The following is a 14,820-nucleotide window of genomic DNA, read 5'->3' as shown; positions in this document are numbered from 1 at the left end:
AACAAGTCAGAGAATACTCTGAGCGGTTGCCTAGGTAACTCCAATGACAAACAGATGAATGTCCCCAAATGATTGGCCAAACTTTGGAACAGTAACTAAATTACACAGTCTGGATCTCCAGAGCTTCACCATAGCTCAGACCGAGCGGGAATGATTTCACTGACTCGACTTCAGCTGAGTGACATGGCCTGCGTGAGCTGACAACCCTCCCAAAGTCTACTTAACACTTTGCTCCACTTTTCACAAATTCTGCAGATAGTGGTGAATCGACCAGACTCTCTCGAGCCCTTCCTGAAGGCCTGGAGTATGATTTGGAGAATGAGTGAGGTATTCTGTTAAATAGACCATTCTTTTGGGGGGGGCGGGTGTGGTGGGGGCGAAGAGTTCAGTCTGATTCTTACAGATGGTGCAGGTTACTCACCTGGCACTGGAAGGGAGTGTTGCCAGGACTGGGCCAATCGGGCTTCGTGCTCACCAGTGAAGTCAAACATAGCGATTTCCTTCTTGAACTCATCTTCATAGTAAACCCTGTAATGGAGTGACAGGGTCAGAGTGTCACATTTGGAGTGTCAGGCAGTCCGCTTTAGTGTCAATCCTCTTCAAATAACCATTTAGACAATGAAAAAATCAGGGGGAACACACATTCCCTTTAAGAAACCTGACTCAGTGGTCAGTGGAATCCTCCTTTACTTGCTCCCATCCCATCAGCATATCCAATAGGATGACCTGTCCCTGCTCCCACCCCAATTAGCAGCTTAGCAAGGACGCCGGGGATTAAATTCTCTGATCCACAGGAAAGAGGGAACATTCTTTATGCTCTGGGATCTAATCCACAGTCAGAAATCAGCAGGTCAGATACATCATTGCACTCAACATCCAAACGCCAATGCAGCTGGCCTCGATCTCTCCACTCATTACTCTACACATGCAGAAAGTAGCAACTTGCCAAAAGGTAGAGACTATACCCCAAGCCGAACACTAGTTAAACCCAGCTGAAGCCCAGTGCCCAGCTCTCTATACCCAACACAATGCCTGCGGCCCAGCTCCCTGTGTCCAGAACAATGCCCAGTGCCCAGCTCCCTGTGTCCAGCACATTGCCCAACTCCCTGTGTCCAGCACAATGCCCAGTGCCCAGCTCCCTGTGTCCAGCACATTGCCCAGTGCCCAACTCCCTGTGTCCAGAACAATGCCCAGTGCCCAGCTCCCTGTGTCCAGCACATTGCCCAGTGCCCAGCTCCCTGTGTCCAGAACAATGCCCAGTGCCCAGATCCCTGTGTCCAGCACAATGCCCAGTGCCCAGCTCCCTGTGTGCAGCACAATGCCCAGTGCCCAGCTCCCTGTGTCCAGAACAATGCCCAGTGCCCAGCTCCCTGTGTCCAGCACATTGCCCAGTCCCCAGCTTCTTGTGTCCAGAACAATGCCCAACTCCCTGTGTCCAGCACAATGCCCAGTGCCCAGCTCCCTGTGTCCAGAACAATGCCCAGTGCCCAGCTCCCTGAATCCAGAACAATGCTCAGTGCCCAGCTCCTTGTGTCCAGAACAATGCCCAGCTCCCTGTGTCCAGCACATTGCCCAGTGCTCAGCTCCTGGTCTCCAGAACAATGCCCAGTGCTCAGCTCCTGGTCTCCAGAACAATGCCCAGTGCCCAGCTCCCTGTGTCCAGCACAATGCCCAGTGCTCAGCTCCTGGTCTCCAGAACAATGCCCAGTGCCCAGCTCCCTGTGTCCAGCACAATGTCCAGTGCTCAGCTCCTGGTCTCCAGAACAATGCCCAGTGCTCAGCTCCTGGTCTCCAGAACAATGCCCAGTGCCCAGCTCCTGGTCTCCAGAACAATGCCCAGTGCCCAGCTAGATCTCTAAAAATGACGAAGTAACCAACCAGCAAAATAACACATCCCAACATTTCAGGGCCCCAGTTATTGTGTAGCACATGAGAAAGGGTGGGGAGTTGGTTGGGGTACTGTGTATGTGTGAAATGGGAGAGAGTTGGTTGGGGTACTCTGTGTGTGTGTGTGTGTGCGCGCGCGTGTGTGTGTGTCATAGAGTCATATACAGCAGAGACAGAGGCCATTCAGCCCATCAAGTCTATGCCAGCTCTCCACTGAGCTATCCAGTCAGTCCCATTCCCTCACTCTGTCCCCTTTGCCCTGTAAGTTTATTTCCTCAAGTGCCCATCCAATTTCCTTTTGACATCAGTGATCGTCTTCGCTTCCACCACCCTTGTGAGCAGTGAGTTCCAGGTCATTACCACCCGCTGTGTAAAAAAGTTCCTCCTCACATTCCTCCTGCATTTCTTACCCAAAAACTTCATTCTGTGTCCTTGTACCATTAGGATGTTAATGGAACGGTTTCTCCTTTGTCTAATTTTTTTTATGTCTGTCATAATCTTGTACACCTCTATCAAATCTCCCCATAATCCCTTTTGCTCTAAGGAGATCAACATCACCTTCTCCAACCTAACCTTGTAACTGAAATCCCTCATCCCTAGAGCTATTCCGGTAAATCTCCTCTGCACCCTCTCAAGGACCCTCACATCCTTCCTGAAGTGCGGTGACCAGAACTGGACACAGTACTCCATTTGGGACCTAACCAAAGCTTTAGAAAGGTTCAGCATAACTTCCCTGCTCTTGTACTCAATGCCTCTATTTATGAAGCCTAAGATCCCACATGCTTTATGAACCACTCTCTCAATATGTCCTGCCAAAGATCTATGCACATGCATCCCCAGGTCCCTCTGTTTCTGCACACTCTTTAGAACTGTGCCATTAAGTATATATTGCCTCTCCCTATTCCTTACATCAGAATGTATCACCTCACACTTGTCAGTATTAAATTCCATCTGCCACCTCTCTGTCCATTCTGCTAGTCTATCACTGTCCCGTTCCAGGCAGTTCATATCATCCTCACTGTCTGCCACTCCTCCAAGTTTGGTATCATCGGCAAACTTGGAAATTCTACTCCGTGTTCCAAGATCCAAGTCATTTATATATAGCAAAAAAAAGCAGTGGTCCCAGCACTGAGCCTTGGGGAACAACACTGTCTGCTATCTTCCAGTCTAAAAAACAACCATTTACCGTGTCTCGCTATTTTCTGTCCTGAAGCCAATTTTTAAAAATCTAATTGGACATTGATCCTTCTGTTCCATGAGCCTCAATTTTGTTAACCAGCCTTTTATGTGGTACTTTATCAATTGTTTTCTTAAAATCCATCTAGACAACATCCACTGCATTCCCTTCATCAACCTTTACTGTTACTTAGTCATAGAGAGATACAGCACTGAAACAGGCCCTTCGGCCCCCGAGTCTGTGCTGACCAACAACCACCCATTTATACTAACCCTACATTAATCCCATATTCCCTACCACATCCCCACCATTCTCCTACCACCTACACTAGGGGCAATTTACCTATCAACCTGCAAGTCTTTGGCTGTGGGAGGAAACCCAAGCACCCAGCAGAAACCCACACGATCACAGGGAGAACCTGCAAACTCCACACAGGCAGTACCCAGAACTGAACCCGGGTTGCTGGAGCTGTGAGGCTGCAGTGCTAATCACTGCACCACTGTGCCACCCTAAACTTCATCAAAAGTTCAATTAGATTAGTCAAGCATGATCTGCCTTTTACAAATCTATGCTGCCTATTCTTAATTAACCTCTCCAAGTGCCAGTTGATTTTTCCCCTGATTATTATTTCTAAAACCTTAACCACCACTGATGTTAAACTAACCAGCCTGTAGTTACTAAGAAAGTCCTCACACCCTTTCTTGAATAAGGGTGGTATATTTGCCACTCTCCAATCCTCTGGCACCTCCCCCGTATCCAGGGAAGATTATGGCAAGCCCTTCCTCTATCTCCAACTCCACTTCCTTTAGCAATCTGGGATGCAAGCCATCCAGACCAGGTGATTTATCGACCCTAAGCATAGCCAGCCTCTCCAGTATCTCCTCCATCTCAATTTTTACCCTTTCCAATGCCTCTACTCTCTCTGCTACTATCACTATTTTGTTAAATTCCTCTTCCTTAGTAAACACCCCATTCCACTTCTTACTACCCATTTACTATTTACATGCAGGTAGAAGATGTTTAGGTTTCCTTTTCCTCTTTAACTCCCTTTTCAATTTATTGTATTGAAGAATTCACCTGATATGCATCATATACCGTTTTTGTTTCATCATAATCTCTATCTCCCTCATCATCCGAGGAGCTGTGTTATTGGTTCCCCTACCTTTCCCCCTTGTTGGAATTTTCCTAGCCTGTACTTGCAGCATCTCTTCCTGAAAGTTAACCCAGGTTCCAATACAGCTCTTCCTGTCAGTCTTTGGTTCTATTCTACACTGGTTAGATCCCTTCTCATTGCATTGAAATTAGCCCTCTTCCATGTTCTATCTTATTTCGTTCCTTGCTCTTCTCCATAACTATGCTAAACCTTATGATATGATGATCACTCTTCCCCAAGTGCTCCCGCTGAGATACTTGGTCCACTTGGTCCACCTCATTCCCCAGCACCAGATCCAGCAATGTCTCCTTTCTAGTTGGACCGAGAACATACTGGTCAAGGAATCTCTCCTGAACACATTTCAGAAATTCCTCCCCCTCTTTACCCTTTTACTCTAACATTATCCCAATTGATATTTGGATAATTAAAGTTCCACGATATCACCATTCTATGGTTCTTGCACATCTCTGTGATTTTCCTGCAGATTTGCTCCTGGATCTCTCTCTCACTATGTTGAGCTCCATAGATTACCCCCAGTAGCCTGATCATACCTTTCTTGCTTCTCAACTTTAACTAAATGGATTCTGTCCTTGTCTCTGCAAGGACATTTTCTCTTTCAACACTACAATGTCCTCCCCAATCAGTACTGCCTCCCCACCTCCCTTTTTTCCTTCTATATCATTTCTGAACACTTTATATCAAAGAACAAAGAACAGTACAGTACAGGAACAGGCCATTCGGCCCTCCAAGCCTGCGCCGATCTTGATGCCTGCTTAAACTAAAACCTTCTGCACTTCCGGGGTCCGTATCCCTCTATTCCCATCCTATTCATGTATTTGTCAAGATGCCTCTTAAACATCGCTATCGTACCTGCTTCCACCACCTACCCCGGCAACAAGTTCCAAGCACTCACCACCCTCTGTGTACAAAGACTTGCCTCGCACATCCCCTCTAAACTTTGCCCCTCGCACCTTAAACCTATGTCCCCTAGTAACTGACTGTTCCACCCTGGGAAAAAGCTTCTGAGTATCCACTCTGTCCATGCCGCTCATACCTTTGTAAACCTCTATCATGTCGCCCCTCCACCTCCATTGTTCCAGTGAAAACAATCTGAGTTTATCCAACCACTCCTGATAGCGAATACCCTCCAGACCAGGCAACCTCCTGGTAAACCTCTTCTGTACAGTGTGTGTGAGAGGGTGTGGAGTTGGATGGGGTACAGTGTGTGTGAGAGAGGGTGGGAAGCTGGATGGGGTACAGTGTGTGTGAGAGGGTGGGGAGTTGGATGGGGTACAGTGTATGTGAGAGGGTGGGGAGTTGGATGGGTTACAGTGTGTGTGAGAGGATGGGGAGTTGGATGGGGTACAGTGTGTGTGAGAGGGTGGGGAGTTGGATGGGGTACAGTGTGTGTGAGAGGGTGGGGAGTTGGATGGGGTACAGTGTGTGTGTGAGAGGGTGAGGAGTTGGATCTGGTACAGTGTGTGTGAGAGAGGGTGGGGAGTTGCATGGGGTACAGTGTGTGTGAGAGAGGGTGGTGAGTTGGATGGGGTACTGTGTGTGTGTGTGAGAGGGTGGGGAGTTGGATGGGGTACAGTGTGTGTGTGAGAGGGTGGGGTGTTGGATGGGGTACAGTGTGTGTGTGAGAGGGTGGGGAGTTGGATGGGGTACAGTGTGTGTGTGAGAGGGAGGGGAGTTGTATGGGGTACAGTGTGTGTGTGAGAGGGTGGGGTGTTGGAAGGGGTACAGTGTGTGTGTGAGAGGGTGGGGAGTTGGATGGGGTACAGTGTGTGTGAGAGAGGGTGGGGAGTTGGATGGGGTACAGTGTGTGTGTGAGAGGGTGGGGTGTTGGATGGGGTACAGTGTGTGTGTGAGAGGGTGGGGAGTTGGATGGGGTACAGTGCGTGTGTGAGAGGGTGGGGTGTTGGATGGGGTACAGTGTGTGGGTGAGAGGGTGGGGAGTTGGATGGGGTACAGTGTGTGTGTGAGAGGGTGGGGAGTTGGATGGGGTACAGTGTGTGTGTGAGAGGGTGGGGAGTTGGATGGGGTACTGTGTATGTGTGAGAGGGTGGGGAGTTGGATGGGGTACAGTGTGTGTGTGAGAGGGTGGGGTGTTGGATGGGGTACAGTGTGTGTGTGAGAGGGTGGGGAGTTGGATGGGGTACAGTGTGTGTGTGAGAGGGTGGGGAGTTGGATGGGGTACAGTGTGTGTGTGAGAGGGTGGGGAGTTGGATGGGGTACTGTGTATGTGTGAGAGGGTGGGGAGTTGGATGGGGTACAGTGTGTGTGTGAGAGGGTGGGGTGTTGGATGGGGTACAGTGTGTGTGTGAGAGGGTGGGGAGTTGGATGGGGTACAGTGTGTGTGTGAGAGGGTGGGGAGTTGGATGGGGTACAGTGTGTGTGAGAGAGGGTGGGGAGTTGGATGGGGTACAGTGTGTGTGTGAGAGGGTGGGGAGTTGGATGGGGTACAGTGTGTGTGTGAGAGGGTGGGGAGTTGGATGGGGTCAGTGTGTGAGAGAGGGTGGGGAGTTGGATGGGGTACAGTGTGTGTGTGAGAGGGTGGGGAGTTGGATGGGGTACAGTGTGTGAGAGGGTGGGGAGTTGGATGGGGTACAGTGTGTGTGTGAGAGGGTGGGGAGTTGGATGGGGTACAGTGTGTGTGAGAGAGTGTCACTGTTACCTGCTCAGGGCCGTGTTGTTCGCGTTATTCGTGTTGGGGTTCTCAGGCATTGGGAAGAATTCGCTTGTGTTGAAGGGTGAATCTGTCGGTCTGCTGTGTGGAGATTCTGGCTCCTCTCCACCCTCAGATTTACTGAACTGCAATGGTCGCTGGCTCGTGATGTGGTGCTGAAAGGAACCACCTCTGTCCATTGGGTAGGAATTGCCCTGCTCTCCAAATAGTCCTCCTGTTCTCTGGAAAGACACAGTTTATAGGTGATTGAGATAACAGAGTGACAACTGGAAGGTGTCAAATATCACATGTTACCGAGCTGGAATAAAAAATCATCAAATCTCCCCTGTGATGGGTTTGGAGGTGAGGAGAGAATATAATAGGGTGAAATGCTGGTGGAGGTGGGGGGACAGGTATCCTCATCACCTTCCCTCCTCCGCTGAAATTAAGTATGGGGTGGGAAGACCTGTGAACTGCCTTTCCGCCCTGTTCCAACTGAGGCCTTTAACTGGGCCATTAATGCCTATTTAAGGGCTTCATACTGCCAATACCCCAATACCCCAGCAGCAGGTGGACAAGAAGCACGACACAGAAAACTGTGCAGCTGCTTCCCGGCTCCGGGTTTTGTGGGTGGGAACGGTCCCTCATGAAAAAGCACAGTTCCTGAACCAAGGACCCAGCGTCAGGTAGCGGGGAGGGTCCCACTGAGAACCGCCTCCCTGCCCTTGCTAGTGACCCTGCTACACCCCCATCCCCTGCGACCCCCTCCCCACGAGACTCCACCCACCCTGATCCTCTTGTGGCCTGGGTCCAGTGCTGCTCCTAGGCCTCGGGTAGGTGTTCCACCGGCAGCAGCCATTGCCTCCACGGTGGCACTGCTCAATTAGAGAGCTCTGGTTGTCTAGCAGCTCTCAGGGGACGGGACTTCCACTGCCGGGGTCTTTCATCCCGTGGAAGGTCTGCTGCTGTCCACGTATGTGCCTAACTGGTGCTTGATTCGGTGGGCCTCCCACAGAAGGGGTAATACGGGGTTCTCTCCAGCACTTCTGGCAGAGGTTGAGACCCTCGTCACCCAGATAAAATCCCGGCCATCAAACCATGGACTCTCAATTTCTCACTGTTACTGGTCAGAGTCAGCTGTGCTCAGGTAGAGGGCCATGGAATCACCTGTGTTCACTATGAATGCTTTGGTTTCATTACCACTCACTGTGAGAGTCAAGGAGTGATCATTGCTCACTATGAGGGCTGTGGAATCACCACTGTTTGTTATGAGTCATTACTGCCCAATATAAATGTATTGTTTTCACCATTGCTCACAATGAATGTCCTGGAGTCACTATTGCGACTGAGAGAGCTCTGCTCACTTTCAATTCCAATTGGGACATAGCCACAGGTGGTGTGAGAGATGGATTGAAAACGTCGGGCCTGATCTGATGGAATATGTAGAATCTCAGCGCGGAGTGGTATTCTGTTCCAGAAAACACTTCCTTCTGATTGAACAAATGATGCTGTTGATCCTCACCCTGTGAACAAGTTCCTTTAAATAACCCACCCTGTAAATTGTCTCATCCAAGCCACCATCCTCCATTGTTCGGTCTCCTTCCTCTTCAATCGGCAACTCTCCAGATACAGTTCGATGGAGGTTATCACCAACCTCCTCCTCAATGCTACGCAATCCAGCCTAACAGGAGCAGAATAAAAGGTCAAGTACCACATAAGGTTCTTCAGTCATCCCTCTCTTCCCCTAACCCTCCCACTGACCCTCTCCCTCTAATCCCCTAACCCTCCCACTGAGCCCCTCCCTCTAATCCCCTAACCCTCCACTGAGCACCTCCCTCGAATCCCCTATCCCTCCACTGAGCCCCTCCCTCTAATCCCCTAACCCTCCCACAGAGCCCCTCCCTCTAATCCCCTAACCCTCCACTGAGCCCCTTCCTCTAATCCCCGAACCCCCCACTGAGCCCCTCCCTCTAATCCCCTAACACTCCACTGAGCCCCTCCCTCTAATCCCCTAACCCTCCCACTGAGCCCCTCCCTCGAAACCCCTAACCCTCCCACTGAGCCCCTCCCTCTAATCCCCTAACCCTCCACTGAGCCCCTCCCTCTAATCCCCTAACCCTCCCACTGAGCCCCTCCCTCTAATCCCCTAACACTCCACTGAGCCCCTCCCTCTAATCCCCTAACCCTCCACTGAGCCCCTTCCTCTAATCCACTAACCCTCCACTGAGCCCCTCCCTCTAATCCCTTAACCCTCTCACTGAGCCCCTCCCTCTAATCCCCAACACTCCACTGAGCCCCTCCCTCTAATCCCCTAACACTCCCACAGAGCCCCTCCCTCTAATCCCCTAACCCTCCCACTAAGCCCCTCCCTCTAATCCCCTAACACTCCACTGAGCCCCTTCCTCTAATCCCCTAACACTCCACTGAACCCCTCCCTCTAATCCCCTATCCCTCCACTGAGCCCCTCCCTCCAATGCCTTAACCCTCCCAATGAGCCCCTCCCTCTAATCCCCTATCCCTCCACTGAGCCCCTCCCTCTAATCCCCTAACCCTCCCACTGAGCCCCTTCCTCTAATCCCCTAACACTCCACTGAACCCCTCCCTCTAATCCCCTATCCCTCCACTGAGCCCTTCCCTCTAATCCCCTATCCCTCCACTGAGCCCCTCCCTCTAATCCCCTATCCCTCCACTGAACCCCTCCCTCTAATCCCCTATCCCTCCACTGAGCCCCTCCCTCTAATTCCTTAACCCTCCACTGAGCCCCTCCCTCTAATCCCCTATCCCTCCACTGAGCCCCTCCCTCTAATCCCTTAACCCTCCACTGAGCCCCTCCCTCTAATCCCTTAACCCTCCCACTGAGCCCCTCCCTCTAATCCCCATCCCTCCACTGAGCCCCTCCCTCTAATCCCTTAACCCTCCACTGAGCCCCTCCCTCTAATCCCTTAACCCTCCACTGAGCCCCTCCCTCTAATCCCCTATCCCTCCACTGAGCCTCTCCCTCTAATCCCTTAACCCTCCATTGAGCCCCTCCCTCTAATCCTCTATCCCTCCACTGAACCTCTCCCTCTAATCCCCTATCCCTCCACTGAGCCCCTCCCTCTAATCTCTTAACCCTCCCACTGAGCCCCTCCCTCTAATCCCCTAACCCTCCACTGAGCCACTTCCTCTAATCCCCTAACCCTCCACTGAGCCCCTCCCTCTAATCCCTTAACCCTCTCACTGAGCCCCTCCCTCTAATCCCCTAACACTCCACTGAGCCCCTCCCTCTAATCCCCTAACACTCCCACTGAGCCCCTCCCTCTAATCCCCAAACACTCCCACTTAGCCCCTCCCTCTAATCCTCTAACCCTCCTACTGAGCCCCTCCCTCTAATCCCCTAACACTCCACTGAGCCCCTTCCTCTAATCCCCTAACACTCCACTGAACCCCTCCCTCTAATCCCCTATCCCTCCACTGAGCCCCTCCCTCTAATCCCTTAACCCTCCACTGAGCCCGTCGCTCTAATCCCCTAACCCTCCCACTGAGCCCCTCCCTCTAATCCCCTATCCCTCCACTGAGCCCCTCCCTCTAATCCCCTATCCCTCCACTGAGCCCCTCCCTCTAATCCCCTAACCCTCCCACTGAACCCTTCCCTCTAATCCCCTAACACTCCCACTGAGCCCCTCCCTCTAATCCCCTAACCCTCCCACTGAGCCCCTTCCTCTAATCCCCTAACACTCCACTGAGCCCCTTCCTCTAATCCCCTAACCCTCCCACTGAGCCCCTTCCTCTAATCCCCTAACACTCCACTGAACCCCTCCCTCTAATCCCCTATCCCTCCACTGAGCCCCTCCCTCTAATCCCTTAACCCTCCACTGAGCCCCTTCCTCTAATCCCCTAACCCTCACACTGTGCCCCTTCCTCTAATCCCCTAACACTCCACTGAGCCCCTCCCTCCAATGCCTTAACCCTCCCAATGAGCCCCTCCCTCTAATCCCCTATCCCTCCACTGAGCCTCTCCCTCTAATCCCCTAACCCTCCCACTGAGCCCCTTCCTCTAATCCCCTAACACTCCACTGAACCCCTCCCTCTAATCCCCTATCCCTCCACTGAGCCCCTCCCTCTAATCCCCTATCCCTCCACTGAACCCCTCCCTCTAATCCCCTATCCCTCCACTGAGCCCCTCCCTCTAATTCCTTAACCCTCCACTGAGCCCCTCCCTCTAATCCCCTATCCCTCCACTGAGCCCCTCCCTCTAATCCCTTAACCCTCCACTGAGCCCCTCCCTCTAATCCCTTAACCCTCCCACTGAGCCCCTCCCTCTAATCCCCTATCCCTCCACTGAGGCCCTCCCTCTAATCCCTTAACCCTCCACTGAGCCCCTCCCTCTAATCCCTTAACCCTCCACTGAGCCCCTCCCTCTAATCCCCTATCCCTCCACTGAGCCTCTCCCTCTAATCCCTTAACCCTCCATTGAGCCCCTCCCTCTAATCCTCTATCCCTCCACTGAACCTCTCCCTCTAATCCCCTATCCCTCCACTGAGCCCCTCCCTCTAATCTCTTAACCCTCCCACTGAGCCCCTCCCTCTAATCCCCTAACCCTCCACTGAGCCCCTCCCTCTAATCCCTTAACCCTCCACTGAGCCCCTCCCTCTAATCCCTTAACCCTCCCACTGAGCCCCTCCCTCTAATCCCCTATCCCTCCACTGAGCCCCTCCCTCTAATCCCTTAACCCTCCACTGAGCCCCTCCCTCTAATCCCTTAACCCTCCCACTGAGCCCCTCCCTCTAATCCCCTATCCCTCCACTGAGCCCCTCCCTCTAATCCCTTAACCCTCCACTGAGCCCCTCCCTCTAATCCCTTAACCCTCCACTGAGCCCCTCCCTCTAATCCCTTAACCCTCCACTGAGCCCCTCCCTCTAATCCCTTAACCCTCCACTGAGCCCCTCCCTCTAATCCCCTATCCCTCCACTGAGCCTCTCCCTCTAATCCCTTAACCCTCCATTGAGCCCCTCCCTCTAATCCTCTATCCCTCCACTGAACCTCTCCCTCTAATCCCCTATCCCTCCACTGAGCCCCTCCCTCTAATCTCTTAACCCTCCCACTGAGCCCCTCCCTCTAATCCCCTATCCCTCCACTGAACCCCTCACTCTAATCCCCTATCCCTCCACTGAGCCCCTCCCTCTAATCCCTTAACACTCCACTGAGCCCCTCCCTTAAATCCCCTATCTCTCCACTGAGCCCCTCCCTCTAATCCCTTAACACTCCACTGAGCCCCTCCCTCAAATCCCCTAACCCTCCACTGAGCCCCTCCCTCTAATCCCCTATCCCTCCACTGAGCCTCTCCCTCTAATCCCTTAACCCTCCACTGAGCCCCTCCCTCTAATCCCCTATCCCTCCACTGAGCCTCTCCCTCTAATCCCCTATCCCTCCACTGAGCCCTCCCTCTAATCCCTTAACCCTCCCCTGAGCCACTCCCTCTAATCCCCTAACCCTCCACTGAGCCCCTCCCTCTAATCCCTTAACCCTCCACTGAGCCCCTCCCTCTAATCCCTTAACCCTCCACTGAGCCACTCCCTCTAATCCCCTAACCCTCCACTGAGCCCCTCCCTCTAATCCCCTAACCCTCCCACTGAACCCCTCCCTCTAATCCCTTAACCCTCTCACTGAGCCCCTCCCTCTAATCCCCAACACTCCCACAGAGCCCCTCCCTCTAATCCCCTAACCCTCCCACTAAGCCCCTCCCTCTAATCCCCTAACACTCCACTGAGCCCCTTCCTCTAATCCCCTAACACTCCACTGAACCCCTCCCTCTAATCCCCTATCCCTCCACTGAGCCCCTCCCTCTAATCCCCTAACCCTCCCACTGAGCCCCTCCCTCTAATCCCCTAACCCACCACTGAGCCCCTCCCTCGAATCCCCTAACCCTTCCACTGAGCCCCTTCCTCTAATCCCCTAACCCTCCACTGAGCCCCACCCTCTGATCCCCTAACCCTCCCACTGAGCCCCTCCCTCTAATCCCCTAACCCTCCACTGCGCCCCTCCCTCTAATCCCTTAACCCTCCACTGAGCCCCTCCCTCTAATCCCCTAACCCTCCACTGAGCCATTTCCTCTAATCCCCTAACCCTCCACTGAGCCCCTCCCTCTAATCCCTTAACCCTCTCACTGAGCCCCTCCCTCTAATCCCCTAACACTCCCACTGAGCCCCTCCCTCTAATCCCCTAACACTCCCACTGAGCCCCTCCCTCTAATCCTCTAACCCTCCTACTGAGCCCCTCCCTCTAATCCCCTAACACTCCACTGAGCCCCTTCCTCTAATCCCCTAACACTCCACTGAGCCCCTCCCTCTAATCCCCTAACCCTCCACTGAGCCACTTCCTCTAATCCCCTAACCCTCCACTGAGCCCCTCCCTCTAATCCCTTAACCCTCTCACTGAGCCGCTCCCTCTAATCCCCTAACACTCCACTGAGCCCCTCCCTCTAATCCCCTAACACTCCCACTGAGCCCCTTCCTCTAATCCCCTAACACTCCACTGAACCCCTCCCTCTAATCCCCTATCCCTCCACTGAGCCCCTCCCTCTAATCCCTTAACCCTCCACTGAGCCCCTTCCTCTAATCCCCTAACCCTCACACTGTGCCCCTTCCTCTAATCCCCTAACACTCCACTGAGCCCCTCCCTCCAATGCCTTAACCCTCCCAATGAGCCCCTCCCTCTAATCCCCTATCCCTCCACTGAGCCCCTCCCTCTAATCCCCTAACCCTCCCACTGAGCCCCTTCCTCTAATCCCTTAACACTCCACTGAGCCCCTCCCTCAAATCCCCTATCTCTCCACTGAGCCCCTCCCTCTAATCCCCTATCCCTCCACTGAGCCCCTCCCTCTAATCCCCTATCCCTCCACTGAACCCCTTCCTCTAATCCCCTAACCCTCCACTGAGCCCCACCCTCTGATCCCCTAACCCTCCCACTGAGCCCCTCCCTCTAATCCCCTAACCCTCCACTGCGCCCCTTCCTCTAATCCCCTAACACTCCACTGAACCCCTCCCTCTAATCCCCTATCCCTCCACTGAGCCCCTCCCTCTAATCCCTTAACCCTCCACTGAGCCCCTCCCTCTAATCCCTTAACCCTCTCACTGAGCCCCTCCCTCTAATCCCCTAACACTCCCACTGAGCCCCTCCCTCTAATCCCCTAACACTCCCACTGAGCCCCTCCCTCTAATCCTCTAACCCTCCTACTGAGCCCCTCCCTCTAATCCCCTAACACTCCACTGAGCCCCTTCCTCTAATCCCCTAACACTCCACTGAGCCCCTCCCTCTAATCCCCTAACCCTCCACTGAGCCACTTCCTCTAATCCCCTAACCCTCCACTGAGCCCCTCCCTCTAATCCCTTAACCCTCTCACTGAGCCGCTCCCTCTAATCCCCTAACACTCCACTGAGCCCCTCCCTCTAATCCCCTAACACTCCCACTGAGCCCCTTCCTCTAATCCCCTAACACTCCACTGAACCCCTCCCTCTAATCCCCTATCCCTCCACTGAGCCCCTCCCTCTAATCCCTTAACCCTCCACTGAGCCCCTTCCTCTAATCCCCTAACCCTCACACTGTGCCCCTTCCTCTAATCCCCTAACACTCCACTGAGCCCCTCCCTCCAATGCCTTAACCCTCCCAATGAGCCCCTCCCTCTAATCCCCTATCCCTCCACTGAGCCCCTCCCTCTAATCCCCTAACCCTCCCACTGAGCCCCTTCCTCTAATCCCCTAACACTCCACTGAACCCCTCCCTCTAATCCCCTATCCCTCCACTGAGCCCCTCCCTCTAATCCCCTATCCCTCCACTGAGCCCCTCCCTCTAATCCCCTATCCCTCCACTGAACCCCTCCCTCTAATCCCCTATCCCTCCACTGAGCCCCTCCCTCTAATTCCTTAACCCTCCACTGAGCCCCTCCCTCTAATCCCC

At 53.3% G+C, this 14,820-nt stretch overlaps 1 protein-coding gene across 6 annotated transcripts in view; it reads right to left on the bottom strand.

The window, feature by feature from the left end:
* cacna1sa (calcium channel, voltage-dependent, L type, alpha 1S subunit, a) overlaps positions 1-14,820 on the bottom strand; it is a 722,633-nt gene that overhangs the window by 55,203 nt on the left and 652,610 nt on the right. For 5 of the 6 annotated variants that reach the window (XR_010977454.1, XM_068056917.1, XM_068056913.1 and 2 more), the window contains 3 exons: positions 8,438-8,566; positions 6,895-7,127; positions 422-528 (listed from right to left, as the gene is read on the bottom strand). Coding sequence is in view for 5 of the 6 variants with exons in the window: in XM_068056917.1 (XP_067913018.1) it covers positions 422-528; positions 6,895-7,127; positions 8,438-8,566 (469 nt within the window). In the remaining variant the exon portion in view is untranslated. Of the gene's footprint in view, positions 1-421; positions 529-6,894; positions 7,128-8,437; positions 8,567-14,820 lie in introns of those variants that run through there. The other variant, XM_068056916.1, reaches the window with a different exon arrangement.

Source organism: Heterodontus francisci, chromosome 25, assembly GCF_036365525.1.
Source record: "Heterodontus francisci isolate sHetFra1 chromosome 25, sHetFra1.hap1, whole genome shotgun sequence".
Classification (NCBI taxonomy): domain Eukaryota; kingdom Metazoa; phylum Chordata; class Chondrichthyes; order Heterodontiformes; family Heterodontidae; genus Heterodontus; species Heterodontus francisci.
Note: the sequence above shows the minus strand (reverse complement) of the source record. Positions and strands in the feature narration are given on the sequence as shown.